Raw genomic sequence first — 25,054 nt, 5'->3', positions numbered from 1 at the left:
CATCAAAGCCTTTAATTACTCATTAGCTAGTATTTGATTGCCAAACCATTTTATACTTGTTTCTGTCAAGTTTTGGGCAGGCTGAAGTGACTTTATTATAGAAAGAACCATTATCTCTGATGCTAGTATATCACTATAGACTATACACTCTGATATCATGCTTTTCAAAATATTTGCAGATTTTCTGAGTAACAGTCCTTTTCCATAACAGTATTTGAAAAGCTCAAGGCAAGTAACTAAATGACTTCCTACAACAAGACTAATGCTGGCAAACCTTTGCTTTGTTGAGAAGAACAGTGGTAACAACGGGTGTGAGTCAGCGGACTGTTGTTGCAGACTGCATAGCAAGTACTTAATGAAATATGAGTGGGCTGCAGAATGAACACATTAAGAAATTGTACTTACATGGAAATTAGCATTGGTTGTGTTCATTCTTTTTAAATTTAAGCCTGAATTATGACAACTTGACTTTTATAGAGTTCATGGGAATGTCACTGTTGACAGTAAGGTAATCTGGATTTCAGCCTGTGCTTCTGTGATCTATTAACAGAGTACAAAAAAAAAAAGAAAAAGAAAAAGAAAAAAAAATGGTTATAGTTACAGTGCCATTTTTAGATCTCACTTCTTAACCTGTATAAGGCATTTTTGTTACTGGTAGTAGCAATTAACCTTATTACTTCTGCATTAATTGACAACATCCAAGATTATTTTTATGATTAATACACATGAAAAAAAATAAGCAGGCATGCATGTTAACATCAACGAAATACTTATCTTAAAAAAATAGAAATAAGAAGACAAATAGAAATCCCTAATACTACCTGCTATGATTTATTTCTTAAGGAGTACTTACTATTTCTAAGTGTAATTAAACCCCATCAGATACTGTGAAGTTTGAATCTACTGTAACAAAAGCATACCAGGCCAGTGTTTGAACACACCAAGGCCCCCTTTCTGCCTTGAGAGGACTCTTAAAAGTTACCAACCACACGAGGGCAGCAAAGACCCAAACGGGAAGCGACGGTTGCGTGAGCCATTGACAAAACTAAACACGCCAGAGTGGCTTCTTGATTCTTCCACTTCCCTTTTTTCTTTTCCCAGCTACATTTTAGGAAGGTCATGTCAATGACAGTGGCAAGTTCATCACTGCAGTCTTTTAGACAAACTGGACAAGCCTCTGGGGGTACATACTTGATGGCACTCTCTTGCCATGAGGGAAGTTAAATGGCTTTCAGTAGGCATTTCCAACATTAATTTGTAATCCCCCAAAAGATTGGTAAAGCCTGTTTTCTCCACACTATGGATGAGAGGAACTGAATCATGGCATAAAAACCAAAACTCCTCTCCTTTGTTCCTAAATTGCAGAATATGGAAAGTTTTCCTGTGGTGCACTGCTTTATTTCTTCTTTTGAGTAGTACACTTTACTGTTCACATTCACACCTGCTTTTTCTGTCACATTGACTACAAAGCACCTGAATACCGTGATCTTTATTATTAAGTTTCAATTCTTTATAAATTCCACAAATGGAAACTTTATGTAATCTGAGCCAAGACAAACCCCAACTATCTAATGCCTTTTCAATACAAACTTATCTTAAATAGCAAGAGTATACCTTTCAGGTTTTTATATATTTACTTTCTAGTGTTCATACTTCTCAGAGAATAAATTTTAAAAGAAATAGAAATGCATAAAATTTCAGTGAATAAGCATGAATGACCTGCAGCCCTCTTGGCTTGTACTATACAGAAAATTTCACAACTAAACACAGTGAAATGAGTCAAAATTTATGTCAAAATTGAGTCAAGATCCTCTGAAATGTAAAGCTTTTGCTGTAAATTAAAATTCTAAAACTTGTAAGCTATATGGTTTGATATGTCACTGGTGCTATGCAGCTGCTGTTAGAAAGTTGATGAAATTCCCATGTGTGCTGGTTTTGGCCCTACCCATTAACTCCCAGCCCCCATTAATCATAATCAGAACTCAGTCTTTCAAGCAGATAGCAATGTGGGGTTTTGCTTACGCTAGCGTTGCCTTGCACATGCTGGGAGACTGAGTTCTCCTTAGGTGCTCTGTTGAGTGAGGGAATCAAGTCCTTGCAGCAAAGGACTCCCTTTTGTGTTTACTATATGTAAGGGCCACATACCATCTCCCAAACTGCATTACACCCTTTTCTTGTGTGGGAAAGGACTGCATGCCTCTCATACCTCATTTGAGGCATAAGCGTATATGTGACCTGTCTCAAAGAGAAAAGATAGATTGCTTATCGGCAGCTGGTGTTTTTGAGATGTGTAGTGTGTATTTGTGTTCTGCTCGCCTTTCTTCCCTCTAGCAAAGTCATCTTCAGCTGTTTCTCAGGATAAATGAAATTGCTGCAAACATTCTTCCTCTAATCGAGAGCCTATCAAGGAAGAGGAGGGAGGCAAGGGCTAGAGCATACCTTATACAGTTAGAGCAAAAAAGGATCTCAATGCCTGTGAGTAGTAGCATGAGTATACTACAACACAAAACAGTTACGATGAGGAGCACATCGATCGTGCATCAAGATTTGTAATGATTGCAGGTCTATTGTGAGTGTTTCAGCAGACTGTTGCAAAAATGTGAGTTAGTGGACAGATATTATTAACTAATAATATTAAAATTAATTGCGTATTTTGGGGTGTAGAGACTGTATCCAAGACAGAATGCTTTCACCATCCCCTTTAAGAGATCAAGAGTACCAGCACGTGTGTAATCCTACTTATGCTTCAGAACAGACCAATATAATAGTAATTCAGGACATTAGTGGGCATCTCCTAAAAGAATGATGATATATCGCTGCCCAGAGATCAAAAGGAGCTTTGGTACCTAAATTATCCATTGTCCGATTTGCTGTAAAAGTGGAAATTCTTCTAGTGAGGACGCTTAAAATAGGCTAGTAAAATAGACTGAACCTTAGGTCTGGAAGATGAAACTAACTCTAGCTATACGTTAGTCCTGGATTTGTGTTTTTTTCCCAAGCCATTTGCATGCCATTACCATAATTTCTTTGCGGTATAACATTTTTCAGTCAGTCACGCTGACTCAGCTAGTCATGCATTGTAGGCAGTAAGAGCTTGACTTGTGTGAAATTACATGGTGATGGATTTCTTTGTGGCGCCAACAGAAGCTTTAAACCAGCAAAGGCTTTGAAGCCTTTCTGAATTCCTTCTTATTCCCTTTCAACTCATTTTCACAGGGCAGCATAGTTATGCTTTGGACAGAGGTTGTCTCCACCACAGAATCATTGATTTCACACCATTTTAGCAAACTAAGGAATCTCAGTCTGAGTCTTTAAACTGGAATGATTAATCCTAATAAAATTGCCAGATTAATAATGAAATAATTTCCTTAATTTTCTTCAGAGGCTTGGAAATCAATGTATTGAAATGTATTGATCATTGAAAGAATAACTGTAGCCAATTTTCAATATTTATTAAAAATGCTCAGCATTTGGTTTTAAAACTTAATAATTTAGAATTGCAATGTTGTCAAATTTGATTAAATACATTTTTAAAATAACTTCTTGATAACTGGGCAAAGAAAAATCAATAAACTGTTTGAATGCAACATGATAAAGTGTCACAGTTTAAATTAGACACCACCACATCCAGATGAGTAAAGTTATTTTCTGTGTATTCCTAAATGTACCAGCCTGACTGCAATGCGAAAAACCTCTAGTTTTAATGAAAGAAATCTAGGGTTAGAAAAAAGAGATTTTATTGCCTAGATAGTCAATATTATTTAAAATTATTATTAGCTTTTTCTGTTTTCAGTGGGATTTAATTTTAAAGACTTTGACTGGTACTAAAAAAAAATTCTGTCATTTTTTCCTAGTATGCTGTACCTCATTTATTTCAGTTACTTCTCTTTACTTGTGTTTGTCCTGTGAATAATACCATAACTTTCTGAAACGCTTTAAAGCCATGCTTGAGTAAGTTCATATATCTGTTTTAAACACATTTCCTGTTGAAAGTATATTTCCTGTTCCAGTACATAGAGCTGACAAAGTAGACTGCTGTACTTTTGTATCGTTTTTAAATGACTTCTCATAAATGATAATTAACATAATAAAATACACGTTTTCAGTGAAAACTTGTTCTGTACCCCAGAACAGACTTTGCAAGTCAAAATAACTATTATTTGCATGTACAAGGCTTGTGTCAGTGTAAATCAGTAGTATCTGCACTAGAGTTCATGGTGTTACATTACTGTAAAACATGTATGACATCCAAAGTCATAAAAACATCATATGACAAAATTATGTAAGTAAAAAAAAATAAATTGTTAAATTTTACTGTTCAAAAATATTTGTATCTGTTAAGTAGTTAAATAGCATATACAGATACCCTGTCACATACAGGGAAAACAGTGTTCTGCTATCTCATTAAAAATTGCTTACTGTTTTCCTATGAATTTTTCATATATTTTTTTCTCCTAAATTTTATTTCTCAAGTTCTTCATGTCTGAGCATTGCAGGAGGAAGGCAGGAAACCATTTACTCTGCATATTTTTAAAAATTATTACCTGCAGTAGTCTCTTTTACAAGTGTTTCTCATGCTATAAATAGAAAATAGAACAAAATTCTTCAGTTATGTTAAATATTGCTGATTCAGCATGTGCAAGCACAGACAAAATGAACAGCTATAGAGCACTTAGAAAAAAAGCTTTTTGACTTTCTTTTATTGGATAGTCACAGAAAGCAACTTCAGGCCAGAAAAAAAGTCCAAACAGTACTTCAAGGTTAGATGTTGGACTAGGTATCTGGGTTTTCTGTACACTTCAGAAAGGTGAATCAGAGCAGCCAATTTATTAGACAAACACTGAGAAGGAATCAGCATGTACCTGACTAGATCTAGTTGGAGCATCTTCAGTCCCAGCCCTAAGAAGCATTTAAAGACCAGCCTGCATGTATTGTTGATTGATCAAGTCAAATCTTCTTGTAAAATAGGTATTTCAGTCTTTCTGTTGAAGGAAGAGAAGTTCCTGGGAGGAATACATGGACAAAGGTTCATTCTTTCTTGAGGCAGGGAAGAGGAGTTTGCCAGGGACTTTTTAGAGCCTCTAAAAGGCGCAGGATTAGCAGTGGGAGAAGAACCCAGACAGCAGAGTGCCTTGCTTGAGAGCCTAACCTTTACTATGGAGCATGTTGATTATGTTTTCTGAGTTTGGCTTAATAAATCATGTACTCTTTTGCACACAATTTTTACATAGCTTCAGCAGACGATGTGAGGAACCCAATAGTGGCCGCAATACACTCTTGGGAGAAGCAAGATGCTTATTTGCTGTAACCTTTGGAGGGCATTAAAACTGGAGCTCTTAAATTTTGTGTGCATGCTTTAACTGCTGAGCTATTACATAGGAGGGAGTAGGTTTCTTGTCATTTGGCAAGGTTAGTTTTTTCTTTTGATTGATTTCTGCAAGTGACTTTTGCAACCTGTGTGAGATGCTAGGCCTGTTATACATGGGATTGCCATTGGCGATTTAGAAGAGGGAGGATTTCCTTCTGCATTTCAGCAGGATGTAGATGTGTTACTGAGCACTGTTGAGGCTGAGGCAGTTGGGTAAATGTAAACAGGAAGAGGCATGAAGTGAGAGATGATTTTCAGGATTACACTAAATTCTGGTTTGTTCTGCTACTGACTTCCTACCTCAACCAAAAATTCTCCATAGAAAAGTTATCTTGGTTGGTAAAGAAAACCTATGGACAACTTCTCCTCCAAGAACCTGGCACGCTATCTTGGGAGGAAAAGTACTCTTCAGAGCACATTTTCAATTGTACGTAAATGAGGCCATGCATGGTATACAGGTGTCTGTGAGAAGGTTTCAGATTACTTGTTCTTCATCACACCTTTGGAGGCTGTACTGGATCTGGCTGGGATGGAGTTAGCAAACCTTTGCATTTGTGACTAAACAAGCATTAATAACACACCAATGTTTTGGCTATTGCTGAGCAGTCAAGGCTTTATTTTTCCTATTCTGCCACTCCAGTGAGTAGAATGGGGGTGCACAAGACATTGGGAAGGGACACAGCCAGGACAGCTGACTCCAGCTGACCAAAGGGATATCCCACAACATATGATGTCATGCTCAGCAATAAACCTGGCGGGGGAGAGTTTTCTTGGGAGGTAGTCATTGTCTGGAGACTAGCTGAGCATAGATCTACTTGTAGGAGGTGGTGAGTCCATCACTTGGTGTTTTTTTTTTTTCTTTCCCCCTGCCTCTTTCCTTCTCTTATTAAACTGTCTTCATCTTGACCCATGAATTATCTGACTTTCACTCTTCCTATTCTGTCCCCCATCCCCTTGGGAGTGGGGAGTGAGCGAGTGGCTGTGTAGTGCTTAGCTGCTGGCTGGGGCCAACCCACCACAGAGGCTCTATCACTTGCAGAAAAGGAGGGAAATTTCTGTATTCCTGAATACAGAGAAAATAATAAGCATGATGGAGCCTGGTTCAGCTCAGAGACTTCTAACAAAATGGAGAGCCAGTCATGGCTCACAACATTTTATCTGTTTTGTGTTAACGCTGAAATGCTTTAGTGTAAATACATAAATGGTCTCTGAATGACAGATCAGAAGTGATGTGCTATTTCTAGGGAGGCCATTCTGCCCTACAGTCCTTTACAGACCATTGAAATGGGAAGAATGGTCCCATTTAGCTTTTCCCATGTACTTAAGTTTCCTCTGCTGCTTAGTGTTTGAAATGGGAGTTTCACTCTGCTCATGACAACAGTTTTCTAGAGCTATTACCTAGATGAGTTGTCAAATGGATATGTTGTTTCATAAAATCTGAGCCCTGGCAGGGCTGTCTCCTCTCCATAACTATCAAGAGAGAACTCAAGCACCTCTGTCAGCTTGGGACACAGAGCACTATCTTCCAGATAGGCAACAATTCAGACAAATCCCTGTGCTCAATATCTGTGTTGAATATCTCTGGTCAGCAGATAGTTTCATTAAATCACTTTTTGAGTTTACTTACCATGCTCTCTTGATTATATATGATATTAGGTACTTACAGTCACATCATCTGGACCAAGCTCAAGAACTATATTATCTGAAATCATTTAATTTAAGTAACTACAATTGCAATTATAAAATGTAGTCCTAGAAAGTAAAATAAAGCACTTACCAATTGTGGAACAGCATTACAAAGAACAATAATCATTTATTGGTGAGGTAAATTCAGTAAAACTGAAAAAAAGATAAACTGAATTTCTGTCCTCAAATTTCTCCTTTTAAGAACTGAAGAGTAATATCTTTCTGCACTGCATTTGAAACATTTGTATATATGTCATTTGTCATCGCCAAATCTCCCTCAGTTTCATAGAATATATTTTTCATAATTTAAGACTAAGAAGCAAAATAAAGCTAAGAAATGCTAGATTGTTATTTACATGTACAAAGGAATGCTAAATACAAATAGCAGAAAGAAGAGGACATAACAACTCCAGAGTCCTTCACCTCCTTCTCTTTCTATCTATCTCCTTCCCTTCACAGAAAGCAGGTATGTGAGTTACATACTGCAGAAGAATGGGAAAAAATATACTAAAAGTTTTGATAGTAATTAGTTTTTTCCTTATTAAGTTCATAGTTTGATTTCTGCTGATGTCAGTTTGCAGAACATTAAGTTGATGTTTTTTCATTCTGAAATATCTTATGTAAACCCAAAAGACAATTCTGCGCCTGTATTGATGTGTCATGTATTTTTTGGTCAGATGTTTCTGACATGAAAGTTCAGCTGTAATCAGGTGTGCAGGAAGACCCATAACTGGAAGAATAATGAACGCACAGGAGGATAAAGATCAAACTTCAAAGTAAACCAAAGAGGCTAAAGGAGGAGGGGTTGAAGGCAACAGGAGCGTTCTGAATAATATTAAATGTATTGCCCTGACTTCACTGACTACGGAGAGGAAGTGAACTCCAAGGACGAAATTAAAAATGTAAGTATTTACTGCAGGCATGTGACCGAATAATATAAGACATCCTGTTAAGGCATATTTATTTTTGATCTCTCCTAATGTGATTCCACTTCATCCCCATACACCTTGATAGCTTCAGAGAAAGAAGTGGATTAATTTATGCTTCTTGAATTATCCTTTTTGAGGCATATAGCAGAAAAGCATGCATTTGACTAGTAAATGCACAATATTAAACATGTGAGAACAATTAGTCACCTCTAACATTACAACACATAGGAAAGCAGTAGGCTGTACTCCTGAATCCTGGACTAACACTGGCCACTCACCCAGCCAGTCACTACATTCTCCATTCCCTTTCTTCATATGTTCTCAGGATATAGGGAAGTAACCAGGACAGCTAATGAAGTGGAATGCATGCAAAAGATCACATGTATTGTAGACATTATCATGTTTACGCTGTAATGAAAGGTTTTTTTAGATATAGACTAAGACAAACTGTGTCATCATCACTGACAACAATCACTGTTAGCGTCCCTGTTAAAAGTACTGTATAAAGGTGTGCAGAATTGAAGGAAATATGGTAATTACAATAGTTAAAATCTGAGGAAAATCATAAAATATGCATGCACATATGCATGCGATATGTAATAAAAAAAGAAATAACTGGTTTTATCTATGCAATTTGGAAAATTAGAACTAAGAGAATAGTGATTTGAGGATCAATTAAATTTACAATAAAATCATAAGGAAATAAGATTGGTCAAACTGGGGTAGTAACCTTTTTCAGCACTGGCATAAGCTGATATCCCAGCAAAAGATGTAGGACAGACCAGGTTATGTGATTCCCCCAGGTGCTAATCAAGCACTATTCAGGGACTCCCTGAGCCAGATGTGATTCCTCTGTATTAAGCAACCCACAAATTATTAGTTTGTCATGAACTTGTCCAGCCTCTTTTTCACCTTATGTAAACTGAGCTTCCATGACTCTCTCAACTACTCATCATGTGAATAACCACCTCCGTTTTTTTTATTTTCATCCCGACTCCTGCTAGTTTCATGTGATGCCCCTTACTTCTTATAGTGGAAGTGACAGTAAATAATTTATTCCTCTCCAGTCTATCTACATTGCTAGTAATTTTACAGATTGCTATTCTATTCCTCTACTCCTACCTGAGCTGTCTCTCTAAAACAAGTCATAGTTACTATGCATATGTAGTTAAGTCCCTAGTGCCATTGAGTTTAACAGAGATTAGGAGTCTAAGTACACAGGGTGGTTATAACATAAGACACAGAATAGCTGAGATTGGAAGACACCTCTGGAGATCATCTAGTCCAGCAAGTTAAAGCAGGTTGCTCAGTATCCGGTTGGGTTGTTAATATCTCCAAGGATGGATACACCACTTCTCTGGGCAACATGATCCAATGCTTGAGCATTCTGATGGTAAAGAAGCTTTTTTCTTACGTTTTAATGAATTTTCCTGCATTTCAGTTTGTGCCCATTGCCTGCTGTCCTGTCATTGGGCACCACTAAGAAAAGTCTGGCTCCATCTTCTTTACTTCCATCCATCAGGTATTTATACACATTGATAAGATCCCTCTGAGCCCTGAGAAGGATTTTTACTGGGACCACAGCAATGAAAGTAAGACAGAAAAATATTATCTGAGTATTTTAATTGCAAAGTTGAATAAAGGAGGTTTATCAATTAAATAAACAGAACATTAAAAAGATAAAAAACCAGGAACTTATCCTAGTTTTGCTCAAAATAGCAACTGTTGCTCGTGTTCTCACAACTTACCCAGTTCTTGAGTAAAATAAGGAGAGAAAAGGAATCAGGTTATTATAGGTTTGCCATTAAGAGAAGGTTGTGAAGGGGTGTAATATAGACTTTGATTTTCATTCACACTTAAATGTCACCTCAGTTGGGTTATTATTAGGAGTCATTTCATTATTTGTTTTCATGAAGGTTTGTGAAGCTCAAAAAATATTTCTATATGTACAGGATTTAAATGTCTATGTTAATAATAATAATAAAACAACTAATAAAATAACTGCAAAGAATTTACAAGCCCAAATCTCAGTAAGTAACATCCAGTCACTAATGTCATTCCTGTAACCCAGTGGGTTATATTTTCTTCTTGTATTCATTTAATATAGATTTGTTATTTCATAGCAACGAAGTCTTAAGAACTCTTTCATAACAATAACGGAGGTAAATCTAAAATGAATATGGCATCTGAAGAACCACATTTTTTGCTAGTGTGAAGGACCAGTTGTGTTTATGTGGATATGGACATCTTATTCTTAAGGCAAGACTATTTTCAAGGTAGTCTCTAGAATAATATCGCTAGTAATCTGCTGAGTCATTTATTGCTCTTTGCTCCATAATGAACTCTGCTTCCATAACCTAGAGTAAATCCTCAGTAACTGTGACTTTATTTTGAACACCAAAATTTAGAGCAAATTTATAAAATAAGTAAAAATTGTGAAAGTATAAAATATTCAAACATATCTTTGTGCAAGACACATCATCTACTGTCATTACTTTCCAAATTCTTGCTGTTTGACTCACTGACAATACTGCAAATCTGTGTTTCAAGAATAACAGCATTTTCAGATATGTGTGGTAGCATTCTTAAATCCAAATATTAGCAGTCTTTTATGTTCTGATCCCACAGAGAAATTGTCTGAACTTTCCTAAGAAGTGGCATTTTCAGCTTTCTTGGAAGGGCAGAGAAGACTCTTCCCTTCTTCCTTGAAATTCCTTTCAAATGTTCTATTATAAATTTGTCTTCAGTTCTGTATGTCCACAATGTAAGCGTTATCAGCTAGATTTCCTTAGATACTTCCCTTCTTAGCTGAATGCTTTATATTTAGACTTTTATTTCAGCACCACTAGTCCACGTGGTAGCTATTTAACTTAAAACATGGATTTGTTTGTGCCAGTGAAGTGTCTCAATGCCTTCATGTGCAGAAGGCATTTTACAGAATGTCTTGTGATTTGCAGGGGGGGCACTGTTCAGATGTTTAAGATGATGCTAGATGTTTGTGCACCAGTATCTTACATTTGGAAATTTAAACAAAAGTATTTTTCTCATTTCTATCCCTTCTGTGCCTTCTAAGCATTATCTTAGCTTCCTGTCACTCTGATAGAATTTGAGGTTCACAGCTCTTTCCATAAGCGAGAGACAGACATCCACTTTAACATCTTGATTGTGTAAGGGTTTGTAAAGATTTTTTGAAAATATAATGCTTAAAAACTGAAGTAGTTATCTGATACAATTTACAAATGCACTGATGTTCCTTAATCCCATTGACTTCATGTCATCTGAGATGCCTTGATATATTTTAAATCTTGTGAATATCATATTTGTCTAATTTCCTTTTAAAAAATAAGGTGTTAAAAACCTGACAAGCATCTTTTAGAAAGAGAGTGAGAGAACATGGAACTAAACAGAAATTTCCTGGATCCTAGGTTATGCATAAATGAAAAGCAATTATTTTCCTTAATTCTATAGAGCTGTTTACAAAAAATACCCCTGTTCAGTTAAAATTGATCACTCTCTAAAAAAAGTTCTTAAAAGATTTTAATTATGATTTTATAGGACAATTGCGTTAGTAATTACATACCAATTTTTTTTTTTTAAATCTTCCTGGAGGTTTATTAATTATCTGATAGAAACATCTCAGTTACAAATTAAATGTCAAAAATATGCATTTGATATTCAATTTGGTATTAATCTAACATACAACAACTCACTCTCAAATATGGACTCTGTGTAGCAGCATGTTTAAGACCACATTTTCTGTTCACCCATTTTGGAAGTCAGGCTCCTATACAGACTGTCCCGCTTAGAGCAAATGCCAACCTATTCAAGAGACATAATGTTCACCCTGTATCCGCTACAAATACAACTTTCCCAGGAGCAAGTATACCACCTGACACCAAAAAGTCAAACACTGCTCTCACTTATATTGACTTTACTAGTGAAATACGTGTAAAGGATGAATACAGTTACTAAGAGCAGAGTTTGGCTACAGGATTGCACATCTGTAAATGAACAGTGTCAGATGTTTATTTTAGCTGTGGCAGAAGGGTAGATAAGCATTGCTATGCATATGCTACATGAGGAAGCATTGCTAAGTACTGCCACAAGTGTGAATTTTGTATAACTCAAACCTGTGTTGTAAATAGTAGCAAATATTTTTTTTTTTCCCAGAGCCCTCTTTTAGGCCCACTGGATAGTATCAAGTTGCCTTTGCTATGCTGTCAAGATGTGCGAAAATCAAAAATATAACCTTCCACATGAAAATTGCTATGCTGGCAAATGGGCCCCACCACTCCATCTGCTTCCCTGTCTTGCAAGAAGAGAGCTTTTGTTGGCTTATTTTGTCTTTCAGGCAACATAGGATGCCTTTGCTGATAATGAAAAAAAACTACAAACTTTTCTTGTTATCATATGCTGTGTCTCTTCCTCAGCACTCTGCTGGTAGAAGCTATGCCAATTGTGCTTTTAATGCAGCTCTGTCCAATTGTTCTGAATGATTTAAAACTTATTTAAACTATACACCTTTTAAAGTCTCATTGGGAGATTAGTTTATACAACTCTGAAATATCTTTACATTTCCCCAAGAAAGTAAATGGAACTTCATGTATGTTACTATCAGACTTGTGAGCTAACTATATCTGATTGATAGTTACTAATTCTTCAGCGATGCAAAAAGTAAGCTGTAGACCTGAGGTGAATAAAAGACTTGTGATTCATGAAAGACTCGCGTTGACCTTGCCAGTGCCATTAATCATGAGTAGAGCTCAAGCAGATTGTAGAGCACTGCAGAGGTTTTAGAAGGAGAATATAAGGATATATGCATTTCAGGGGCCATAAACCATTGTCTTACAAAAATGTCTATGCCTTAGATCATCAGAAAAAGTCAGATGAAATAGTTTTACAAGAGATCTTCCATGGCATAATGCCTTGTGCAGATCTGTGTTTCTGTGACCTGCACAGCTACATTTATGTGTGGGTATGTACATAAAGCGTGCACAAACATACTGTTTCATATGTTTATTCTGCTTCTGTTAATATTTTGGCAAGAACAAAATTAATAAGGTTTCCATCCTCAAAAAGCTTTTTAAAATGTTTGATGTGTATCTGACAGTGAAATACGATGATATGCTGAACTGTAGCAGATGGTCAGTTGAAAAATAACCCTCTAATATGTATGCCTATAATACCTACAGAGTAACAATCTAATTGCAAAGAAAAGTGATGTGGACTTCTTTACATATACTTCTTTAGTGATATTTACAAGGGAAAAAAATGTCTTGGTACTAAAAATACAATAATGCTCTTAAAAAACCCTCTCCATTTTACGTTGTAATAATAGTCTCATCTTAAAAGAAGAGGGGGAGCCAAGAGAAATATCCTTCACATAAAGAAATAGCTGCTTTCATCTTTTTATTACTTTGGAAAAATGTAATATTTGCATGAACTTTTTAAATATTCATTGATGTATGCTAAGAACTTTTCCTTTTTAATTTGGGCTTTACATCTTCAGAGTGAGCAGCAGCATTTAAAATTTAAATTTTCAGTGAAATTTTGGAAGAAGAAATATGATGTCTTCACATACTGTTTTCTTCTTTTAAAAAAACAAACATAACCCCTAAACACAATGCACACCCCGCCTTAGTTTTAGTCATTAGATATTCTCCAGGAAGTGATCTCCATTTTCATTCTAAAAGAAGTCAGCATGTTGCTATTGCTTCTTGTCTTAAAGTTCCTGTCCAATTTACCATTCAGTTTTGCAACATCATCGCAGCAGACTCCTTACCACTTAAATGATAAAAGTTTCAATAGGCACTTTAGTGGAATTACGAAAAAGCTACCACTCTTCCACCATGATGCCAGAAAGCTATCTTCTTTCTAAGTCAGGTCAGTAAACCGTACCTTGTAGGCCTGAGCTTATCTCAATGTAATTCCAGAATAACAAAATAACAACAACAAAAAACTGTGTGTATCACACGATTTATCTTTCCTTCGCAGATCAAACCAAAACTGACAGTATGATAAATGTAGGAACTTGCTGGGAACAGTTGCTGTCTTTTATAATCAGAGGAATTCTGTCCTATTATAAAGCTTAGGTTTATCTTTTAAATTTGTTGTTGGTTTGCTTTTCTTTTATTTCACTGTTGTAGTTATACTTATGTGACTTTGTCAGGGTTATAACTTTCTTCTTCTCCAAACATGTCTGCCAAGATCTTAAAGCGAGGTCCCCAGTCACTCAGATAGTCATAATCCTGGTCTGCCTCTGTAGTAAGGGAGTCTATAGAACTGAGAGACTCTGCAACAGATCCATTTCCTTCATAAGCAAAGGTTGCCAAGGAGTCATAAGGGGGTGCAGTTGGGTCAACATCATTTTCCTGCAGCCTTTGATTAATGAAATCTCTCACATCTGTGTTATCTTCCACTGGTGGTCTCTGACGCGGAAAACGCAAGGTGTCTGGCTTTATGTCCCTGCGTATTTTGTTATCTTCAATCACTTTGGGATTCCTCAGGGCACCTATGTCGAAAGCCTGGGTGTCCTCTTCTCCACCTCCTTCATCATCATAATGGATAACGTTATCTCTGATGTCTTCTTTAGAGGTCATTAGGGTATCTTTTTTCCTCTGCCTCCGTAGTGCTACATACAGTACCACAATGACTGTAACGAGAGAAAACGGAAGTTAAGACATGCACAGAAATAATTTGTTACTCTGATGATATATCATTATATCTTCCTTTGAAAGTTGCAAGCAATCAAAGGGACTTTTTTCCTTAGAAGATATGCTCCTACTATTCTTTTAAAAATAGCAGTGCTCTAGCCTAAGAAAAGTCATTTGCTGTTTGATGTATGAGTCTAACTCCTTAGTGCTTGCTGTGCTGCTAAAGGAAGTAACAAAAAATTTTCCTAGTGGCCTGCTTTGTGAACAAATAGAATTGGACAGGACTTCACCTTTTTAGTTTAGAGATACAGAGAGACGAGGTTTTTCTAAAAAATGTCTTCCATAGCAAAATAGAGAAAAATCCCCAAGTTTCCACATGGCAGAGCAAAAAAACCTACAGTATTAAAGAGAAAGAAATAATCTGAAATCTTTGAAATGGAGAAAAGATAATCCTGCTTCAGTTTTTTATACAGAACACTTTGGCCTCTTCAGGGATCTGCTTTGAAAAATCCCATGTGATATGGTTCTCGAGAGAAAAGGGGTCCAGGAGATCTAGTTGATTTTCAAGTATCACCTCCTCCAAGGTCAACAGTGGTCCATCCCAATGAGCAGGAAATCAAGCAAAGGCAGCAGGAGGCCTGCATGGATGAATAAGGAGCTCCTGACTAAACTCAGAGATAAAAAAAGAGGCATATAAGACCTGAAAACAGAGACAGGTGAGCCAGGGGGAATGTACAGTAACTGTCTGAACATGCAGGGATGCATTTAGGAAAGTAAAAGCACATCTGGCATTGAATCTTGTGAGGGATAGGAATGACAACAAGAAGGCCTTGTACAAGTACGACAGCAGCAAAAGAAAAAGTAGGGAAATTGTGGGCCCACTGGTGAATGGGGCAGGGGACATGTTGACAAAGGACACAGAAAAGGCCAGTCTACACAATGGCTTCTCTGCCTCTGTCTTTATTGGTAAGGTTGTCCTTCAGGAATCCCAGGTCCCTGAGACCAGAGGGAAAGCCCGGAACATGAAAGACTTATCCTTGGTGGAAGAGGGTCTGGTTAGAGAACACTTAAACAAACTGGACACACACAAGGACATGGGACCTGACGGGATGCACATATGAGTGGTGAGGGAGATGACAGATGTCATTGTGAGGCCATTTGAGGTAATTTTTGAAAGGTCATGGAGATTGGGAGAAGTTTCTGAGGACTGGAGCAAGTGTTACTCCTATCTTCAAGAAGGCAAGAAGAACGAGCTAGGGAACTACAGGCCACCTTGATCCTGAGGAAAGTGATGGAGCAAATAATTCTGAAAATTGTTTTCAAACCTGTCAAGAACAGGAAGGGGATCAGGAATAGTCCGCATGGATTTACGAAGGTGAAATTGTGCTTAACTTACCTGACAGCCTTCTACAGTGAGATGACTGCTGGATGAAGGGAGGAAAGTGCATTATTTTTATCCTAACTTTAGCAAAGCTTTTGTTGCTGTCTCCCATAACAACCTTCTCAGAAAAACTGAGAAAGTGTGGACTAGACAAGTAGACGGTGAGGTGGATTGCAAAGGTGGCCAAACTGTCAGGCTGTAGGGGTTGTGATCAACAGCCCAAAGACAAGATGGAGCCCAGTCACTAATGATATACCCTAGGGGCCAATACTGGGACCAATTTTGTTTAACATCATCATAAATGACCTGGATCATGGGACTGAGTGCACCCTCAGCAAGGTTGCAGGTGATACAAAACAGGGATTGTGCCACCATTCAAAGTGACATCACCAGGCTGGGGAAATGGGCCAACAGGAACACCACAAAGTTCAACAAAGGGAAATGCCAAGTCCCACACATGGAGAGGAATAACCACATACTGTAGATGCTGTTGGCTGACTGGCCGGAAAGCAGCTTGACAGAGAAGGACCTAGGGTCCTGATGGACAAGTTCGCCATAGGCCAGCAATGTGCCTTTGTGGCAAAGAAGGCCAACAGAATTTGGGGCTGCATTAGGAAGAACGTTATCAGCAGGTCGAGGGAGGTGATCATTCCCCTCTGTTCAGCCCAGGTCAGACACACTTGGAGTTCTGGGTTCAGTTCTGGTCTTCTCAACACAAGTGCAGAGCCACAAAGATGATTAAGGGATTGCAACACCTGCCATATAAGGAGAGGCTAGGAGAGCTGGGACTGTTCAGCCTGGAGAATTCTCAGGGGTATCTTATCAATGTGTATAAATACCTGATGGATGGAAGTAAAGAAGATGGAGCCAGGTTTTTCTCAGTAGTGCCCAATGACAGGACAAGAGGCAATAGGCACAAATTGAAATGCAGGAAATTCCATTAAAATGTAAGAAAAAAGCTTTACTGTCAGAATGGTCAAGCATTGGATCATGTTGCCCAGAACAGCTGTGGTATATTAAATCATGTTGCCCAGAGAGGCCTGGAGACATTAAAAACCCAACTGGATACTGCTCTAACTGTCCCTGCTGTAAGCAGGGAGGTTGGACTAGATAATCTTCAGAGGTGCCTTCCAACTGTGAATTTGTGATTCGATATAATAAAAAATGTTACAAACTGGTTTTATTCCAAATGACAACTCAATGACAATCAACTTGTGGTGTTTTTTTCAATAGTTTGTCTTTGGAGATATATTTCATTGAATGCAAAATCTGTTTGCAGTAAACTGCCCTTTTTGTTATTTTTTATTACCTAACTGCCTTTAGTAGAAATGACAGTGTTCTAAGTGCTATTGTTGAAGTAACACAATAATGAATACAGGAGTTGCAATGATTATAAATTCATGGTCAGGCTTGTGTGACCTAAAATAACTTCTGATTCTAGTAATATGTTGACTGTCTTTTGTGTAGAAATGAGTTTGACAAGAATGACTACAAGTACAATTTTAACGACTCTGTGGCAGGCCAGGTTCACAGCAATAAATGAAAATCCAAAAGCAGTTTTTAAATTGATCAATGGAATAGTAAGGAGAAAGTCTGGATACAAGATAAACGCCATTCTCTTAGGTTACGCACAGCGTTGGAGATCTCATTATTTATACATTAGTTTTCTGGGTAATATTGCCAGGCTGACTGGAATGGAGTTATTAAAGGACCAAAACCTCTTTTCCAAACATAATCTCGGTAATTCAGTCTGGCATTCTGTGCAAAGCGGGAATTAAAATATCTTCATTAGTTTTGTATATGCCAAGAGCATCAATCAACAGCAGATGTGGTAAGAACTTCTTTGACATAATTATTTTTGAATTAATATGCTGGTTTATTTAAATAAAAAATGTATTTATTTCAACAAACCATTAGGGAAACATAAACACAGTTCTGCTGAATGCCTCCATGATCACGTAGCAAATTTGGGGGAAATTCAGACTTCAGGTATTCCCACTTCCCCAGATACTCTGTCATTGTAAATGATGTCTCTACCAAGAGCACCGAGCTCTCTGCTGTGTAGTTCACACTGTCCAGATTACTGTACACAAAGGTGGCAACTTGAAAGGCTTTGCTACCGCTCTGTGTTTAGGGTTTCTAGGCACTTTGCTCTGTAACAGATAGCTTAGATATCCTGGGAATCGTGCCTTAAGACAGAGCTCTAATTGACTTAGCTCATCATGTGAAAATAAGTTAAAGCTGTTATCATAATGGAATTTGTTTGATGCTGAGGCTCAACCCTGGCTGCTTTTACCCAGGAAACCCCTAAAAGTAATAAAGTAGTCCCAAGGAATTGTGGTAAAGGAGACAGCATTCTTCTTGCTTCCAAAAAACTGACCTAAAGTTGTTTTGTTTTGTTTTAAATTCTTCAGAATGGGTGTATTTGTTAATTCCTGTTCCATAGGAAGTATGACTGTTTGCCATTCTCATTCTGATATGAAACAACACTTTTCCCACAACATAAAATTTTTACACAGAACAGAAATTCTGACTTTTACCCACTGCTACTCAGAAGGTATTTGTGTAGCCCTGAGCCTGTAGTAATTTACTTAAGTGGTAAATTACTATATTATCCAAATGCAAAGAGGTATCCATATGTTATATTCTGCATCTGCAGCTATTTTTCCCTATGCATGAGACCCACATAAGGAGTAGCACAAGATCTAGGAAGCCCACTGGTATCAAGAAGCAGCATAGGCTAGCATCTGTAAAAATAATTCTGCTTTCTGCAGCCCACATTGTGCCTGTGTAAGCTACAAAGTTGATTTTATTTTGTTATCAGTTCGTTAAGGCTATATTATAAGTAGAATGCACATGAGTATTGACTGCTGGGCATGCTGTAAATAAGGCAATATGTAAATATACTGAAGATCAAATGACAATGCCACCTTATGGAATCCTTGCCTGCCTGAAATTAAAATGTTCCTGTAAAGTTTTACATGGATCTAGCCAGTCACAGTCTACATTACAATTATTTTCTCCTCTCTCATTTCTTCATTCTCCTTTTGCTCAAGCTGGCATGAAGAATCAAATAATGGCCCTTACTAATTCCTTACTGCTGTTACTGTCAGTAGGACTTGTGTACCTTAGTAATAATCTAAAAATATTAATTCTTCAAGAAGATATTTAAACAAAACTGTTTCAGAGAGAAAAAAATATGGTTTGGATTCTACTGAAAGCTAGTTCTCTCCATGCAATAAGAAATACATAGGTGTTAGCAGATTCACGGTCATGGCCAGTGCTTTGGGATACTTCTCTAGAAACGCAGAAGCATAAAAGTTCTCATAAACTGCCACACATTTTCAATGGCCTTTGTTAAACAATAGATGAAGCTAATAACAACACAAATTAATTCAGAGGTGAATAGTCAGAGTAATGCACTTCACATGGTTTCATGAGAACTAACCTAGAAGTATAACAATACACAACAAGATTGCAACCAGTGCTCCTGTGCTGAGGCCTACTGGTAAGAAGATTGCTTCCACGTTGCAGGACAGGATGGTACCATCAGAATCACATCTGCAAACACGGATAGTCATTGTGTTTGTACTGCTCTGGACAGGGTAACTGCTATCTTCTATCACTACTGGAAGAAAGTACAGCTCTTGATGCCTTCTGCTGTAACCATTCCTCCGGGTTTCAATCCCAGCTGTGTTGTCTGTAAAACATGACATAGTCATTACAGGATTTTTATTGTGTAATTCAATTCACCGTTGTAGTTTGTATAACCTTTAGTAACAGGCAGCTATTCCATTTGAAACTCAGTGAACGATAGGCTTTACGCAATTTATCATTACAGAAGGTATTGTATTCTGACTGGTACAGCTATTTTTTGCAGAGCATTAAATAATATTCCATTTCTTGTAAACTTGTTAGCTTGACAGCTAAAATTTCAAAGAAGACATTAATAATTAAAAAAAGCATTTACAGGTATTAGATTAGGAAGGCTTTTCAGTTTTTCTTTTCTCCTTATCTCCTTATATTCCAAGCCTGTGGCCCAAAGAACTTTGATTGCACACGGATTTCGAATCAAGTCCCTATTAATTAATTAATTCCCCTTTGAAACTGAAAGTAATATATCTAGACAAGATGCAAAGCCCCTTCAACTTTCCTGTCCCATTAAAAATAAATACAGAAATGAACCAAGTACTTTATGATCAGTACATTCTCCATCAATTAGTCATTAACGTGTTCAGAACTCCTAGAAGTTACGTTTTGTCCTTTCTTCCCAGTAGGTATTCAGTTATCGTTGCTTTTCTTGAATCAAAGAGAGCAGCAAGGAAATGATGTGCAGATTAAAGAAATTACACTGAAAGCAAAACCAAAATGAAATTATCAAAGAATAAATTAGCTGACAGATGTGAATGAAGGTAGCCTGCAGCAGTCACCATTTTACCATCTCACCCATGTGCTTTATTAAATCTCTAGAAGAAGTCACTTGTCTATGTTATGACTTTCATCCCTTCCTGGAGTTTTATCACTACATAGGAGGATTAAGGGCTCTGAATTCAGCACTCAAATACTTGTGTGCAGTTCTGATTAAGGACAATAAGAAGGAACCTTAAATATCCAAAATCAGATATGTTATGATTAGACACCATTGAGAAAGCACTTGACTGACAAAATGCTTATTTCAGAAGTCCCCTTTTTATCAAACTCAAACATGGCACATGGACAAGTCAAGTTCAGTGACACTGAGTTTTGAAAAAGAAAAATGTCTCAAAATTGTTTGAATCAAACCAGCTTCCATCTTCATTTGCACTGTATAGAGTTTTAGATCTAATTTGAAGTAATCCAGCTTAAACTTATTTCTATTCTTATTTCTATTACTAGAATCAATTCTGCTCTTTTTTTTTCTTCTAATTGCAATGTTGAAGATCACTTTAATACATGTTACAATGCAACTAAATGACTTTCCATTCTCCTTTGAGAATGAAACAAACAGAGCTCTTAAGTCTTTGAACAATTTTTGTTGCTTTTCTATGACCACTTCCAGTTGTTCAAACTCCTTTTGAAAGTATGAACAGAGGCATGTATTTGAACTCTACACAGAGCAGCCTGGAGCTGCAGTCTGAAGCTGAGACACCTTCTGGTTCTTCAGTCTGTCGACAACAAACTCATTTTCAGGATATGTGTTACAGCCTGGTGAGAAGGAAAATTCTCTCTCTTACATGAGCAACTGTGCTCAGCAGGGAAGCAGTCCTCTAGGGAGCAGAGTGAGGCCAGCAAAGTGGAAAGAGGAAGGTGGGCGGTTCAGCTGGAAGCACTCCAGCTCTGCCAAGGCCTCTCACTTCTATTCACAGCTGGTGGATTGGTCTCAGAACTGCTGAAGGCATAGTCTAGAAACATAACATTTCTCTGTGTTTATATTTATAGAGGCTCCAAATGGAAACCTTGAGCTTCTCTCCTGCTTCTGTCCTCATTAAGTTAGATTCTGAGGAAGTGTGAAATCTGGAAAAGTGTATTCTCTTAGGTGCACTACAAACATATTACACCTGCTGTAATATCACACCACCCATGATTTTTAGCTGTATAGAATGGCACTGGTTATTTGGCTTCTTGATGTGTTTAAAAATGTTAAATGACACCTTTACTTGTAAAAGCGTTAATTGTAACACAGGGAACAAGATTGTTTCCTCAAAAAAAAAAATCAAAATTCCTTTCATAAAGTACCTGCTTGGTACTAAAATAATTGCTAACTCAAAAGATAATGGTATTTATGTTTTTAAATGGTTTCTGTAGTGAAAATAAAGTTGTGTTATTATAACTCCAAATTGTGCACAGAGCAGACCTTCCAACTTTTTGTCAAACAAAAGGCAGAAGATACTGAAAATATTGTACAGAGTTTCTGTTTGAACAGATTTTTCTAACAGCTGTGTAAAAAGTATTTTATGGTGGGAAAATACTCCACAAAAGCTTTTTTTCTGTCTTACTTATGTTTCAATAAATAGTGTACTTCTTTCTTCTTTTGTAGTAAGTGTTAAGAAACACCTTTAAGAGTGTGTATATAGGTACATACACAGACAAACATTTATGCATGAAAAATTGTTTGTCTTGGTGGTTTCTAATTCCATTTTCTTATGGGAATATTGCATTTGTTTCTATACAGTAGAGAAAGTTTGTTAACAGACTACTGAGATACAAAGTCATCTTGGTGTCAACATTACTGGTTTAAATGGGGCAATTTAATCATCTAATAATATTTGAGCAATTTCCTCACCAAACTTAGGCTAAGCACGCTTCTTGAAAGCTATAAATGGGAAAGGTCTTTCAGTTTAATTACTGTATAGCCTTTTTAAGTTTAAAGATTCTTTTGAGGAATTAAATATGTTAAAATGACCTGAGATGAACTGGAAGACTTCTATTTAAAAAAAAATAGTTTGTAATTATTTGAAAAAAAACAAATTTTGGTGAAATTAAAGGACATTTTAGTAAATGGACAGAAAGAAAGAAATTAAAGCTCACTCTTTAAATAAATCTTGACCAAAAGAGCAAAGGTATTTAGAAATACACAGTATTCGTGTTGTAAGACTGCATAATTACAAAGATACTACCCATATAGGCCTTCAAATGTGTTGAAAAGTGAAAAGGTGAAAGTAATTCCTGTAAAATATGAGGAAGATCTAAAGAGGTATATTTTCCTCCTTCCGTTAAGATAAGAGCACATTTCTTTTAATTATAATCATTAGCAAAGTTCATCATGCTGAGTTTTCCAAGGAAATACTAGCAACAGCTAAGTAGGGAACAGAAAATAACAGAAAGTACAGTGCAGCATTGAGGGGTAGCAAACTTAAGCATTATGCAAAATTTTAAGTCCAGTGGGACACAGATGTAAAGCATTTAAATCTTGCTTGGCGTAATTATAGACAGATGTTGAAATACCACAACATTTTTAAATACTAGTAGCTGTTAAAACCAAACTGTTTAGACTAAACACTTCTGGAGAAGAGTGATGACCTAATCTTCCAAGAATAGAAGTAAGGGGACTTGAATCCATTGTAATGTTGTCCTTCATATTCACTGAGCTGTCTGGCTCAAGAAAACTATTTAACTGTTCTCCAATAAAATGCTGATCTACATATTTTTGTTTTTGTAAGTTACTATTATTCATGTCTGTAATATTATTAATTATTATGGTTTCATTATATACTGTATTTACAAATCATTAAGTGAAATTTTTTGCTCATCTGTAAACTGTTTTTGGCTCTCTATGACATACTAAGATAAAAGTGACTAATAAGTTTGGAAATAAACTGGTTTTGTCTTATCATCTTCACAGAGGAGCTATCCTCCAGAAAGCACAATAGCTGGATACTTTGAAAACAGTTAGCAAAGTAATAGTATTCAAACTAGGCAACAATAGTGCCTTGTTTAAAGGTATACCTGTATTGGCATATGAGTTCTTCCTGAGATACTGAACGATAAAAGAAAGGAAATAAAACAGGTAGCAGTATTTTTGCAGGCCTGTAGGGAAATCTCAGCCTTTGGTGTTCTGACAATTCTTGTCCCTTAAAAATGAGAAAATGTGCAAGACCTGAATTTGTATTAATATATGTCCTACATAGTTTAACAATTAGAAATGTCAAATAAAAAATCTATTCTGTAGATATGACTGTAATATAAAGTAATCATATTTGTCATTATAATCACAGCCTTCTGCTCTGGAAGAGAGATATGGGTAAGCAACTTACTTCTGTAGTCATGGACTGTGAAATTTGGTTTGTTGGAAGCCTCAGCTGACAGTCTGAAGGAAAACCTTTGCCCAGCTGGTGACAAATCTTTGTCTGCTGCAGTGACAGTCTGTATCACCTGAAACCAGATTAAGATTAATTCTGAAGTCAGTTCACTATTCTAAAAGAAGTAGTTTTGTAGAAGTAGAAAGTGACCATCAAATGAAACAATGAAAGTGAAATCCTGCTGAATTACTCTCATTCCCCTAATATATTGGACAGTGGAGGCCAGAAGTCTGAATACTATAGCCTCCAGAGGACTTGTGATGTCTCAGAAGGTCTCACTTTGACATACCTGAAGGAAATCAGAAAGGTAGATTTACCCTATACTCATAGCAGAAGTATTTAATATTTGTCTTTTGTATCAAAATGCTAGTGATTGTTTTCAGGTGAGTGATTACTTAAACAGTTCCCTTTATCTGCTACTACTACTATCACTGTTACTACCAGTACATGTTGTATTACTTCACAAAGCTGCACCCTAATTTTACAGCTTGGAATGAAGTAGAGAGGGTCGAAATGTCTGGACCATCTAGGCGTGAAGGAACTTTTGGATCCCAGAATCCTACCTACCAGATTTCAGGCAAGCACAGTGCAGTTACAATGTGTCATAGTAGGACTGCCACTGATCTTTTAAAAAGGAAGGCATTTTTTTATGTAACAAAGGTCTAAATATTTATAATTTTTTGTCAGCTCAGTGCTTGTCTCAGCCTTCCCTGTAAAAGGTTTCCCTTTCTACTGTTAGTGCCTGCATAAGGTACTAACTAAAGGTAGCTGATAAACTAAAAGTTAAATTAGGTTGTATGGTAGGTAGTCGAAACATACATTAAAAAAAAAAAAAAATGAGATGGGAATATCATATGAAGTCATGGACAAATAAAGGCAATAAAAATCACATGGACTGATTACATACATAGAAAGAGAAGTCACTGATTACACAGCAGGCTGAATATGTTCCTGCAATGGCTTTTAGTAACTCTCAAAGCTGAACAGTTGAAGCTAGAAGTCTTGTTTTGGAAACAGTATCAGCTGTTAATATGTATGATGGTCAGCCTTGGTGCTTTGCAGCAGTGTGTTTAATTGCACAAATTTAATGCAGAAGGAGCACATGCCAACAGCTTCTGGGGCCAGCTCTATTAATACTGGCACCACTCATGGTATAAGGTGATATTCTGAATCTGAAATAGGTTTTGCATGCTCTGTATACATTTGAAACTACTTATAAAAACAAGCTTTCAGGAGGATTGTCCTTGGGGTTGTGGGTT

The 25,054-nt window shown here is 36.8% G+C and overlaps 1 protein-coding gene across 2 annotated transcripts in view; it reads right to left on the bottom strand.

The window, feature by feature from the left end:
- Positions 1-14,135: 14,135 nt before the first annotated feature.
- Positions 14,136-25,054, bottom strand: part of CDH12 (cadherin 12) — a 184,378-nt gene continuing 173,459 nt past the window's right edge. For both annotated transcript variants that reach the window (XM_068397004.1, XM_068397005.1), the window contains 3 exons: positions 23,751-23,868; positions 19,466-19,717; positions 14,136-14,635 (listed from right to left, as the gene is read on the bottom strand). In XM_068397004.1, coding sequence (XP_068253105.1) covers positions 14,136-14,635; positions 19,466-19,717; positions 23,751-23,868 — 870 coding nt within the window. The remainder of the gene's footprint in view (positions 14,636-19,465; positions 19,718-23,750; positions 23,869-25,054) is intronic.

This window comes from Nyctibius grandis, chromosome 3, assembly GCF_013368605.1.
Source record: "Nyctibius grandis isolate bNycGra1 chromosome 3, bNycGra1.pri, whole genome shotgun sequence".
Classification (NCBI taxonomy): Eukaryota; Metazoa; Chordata; class Aves; order Nyctibiiformes; family Nyctibiidae; genus Nyctibius; species Nyctibius grandis.
The sequence above is the reverse complement of the archived record's forward strand: the minus strand, read 5'-3'. Positions and strand labels throughout refer to the sequence as shown.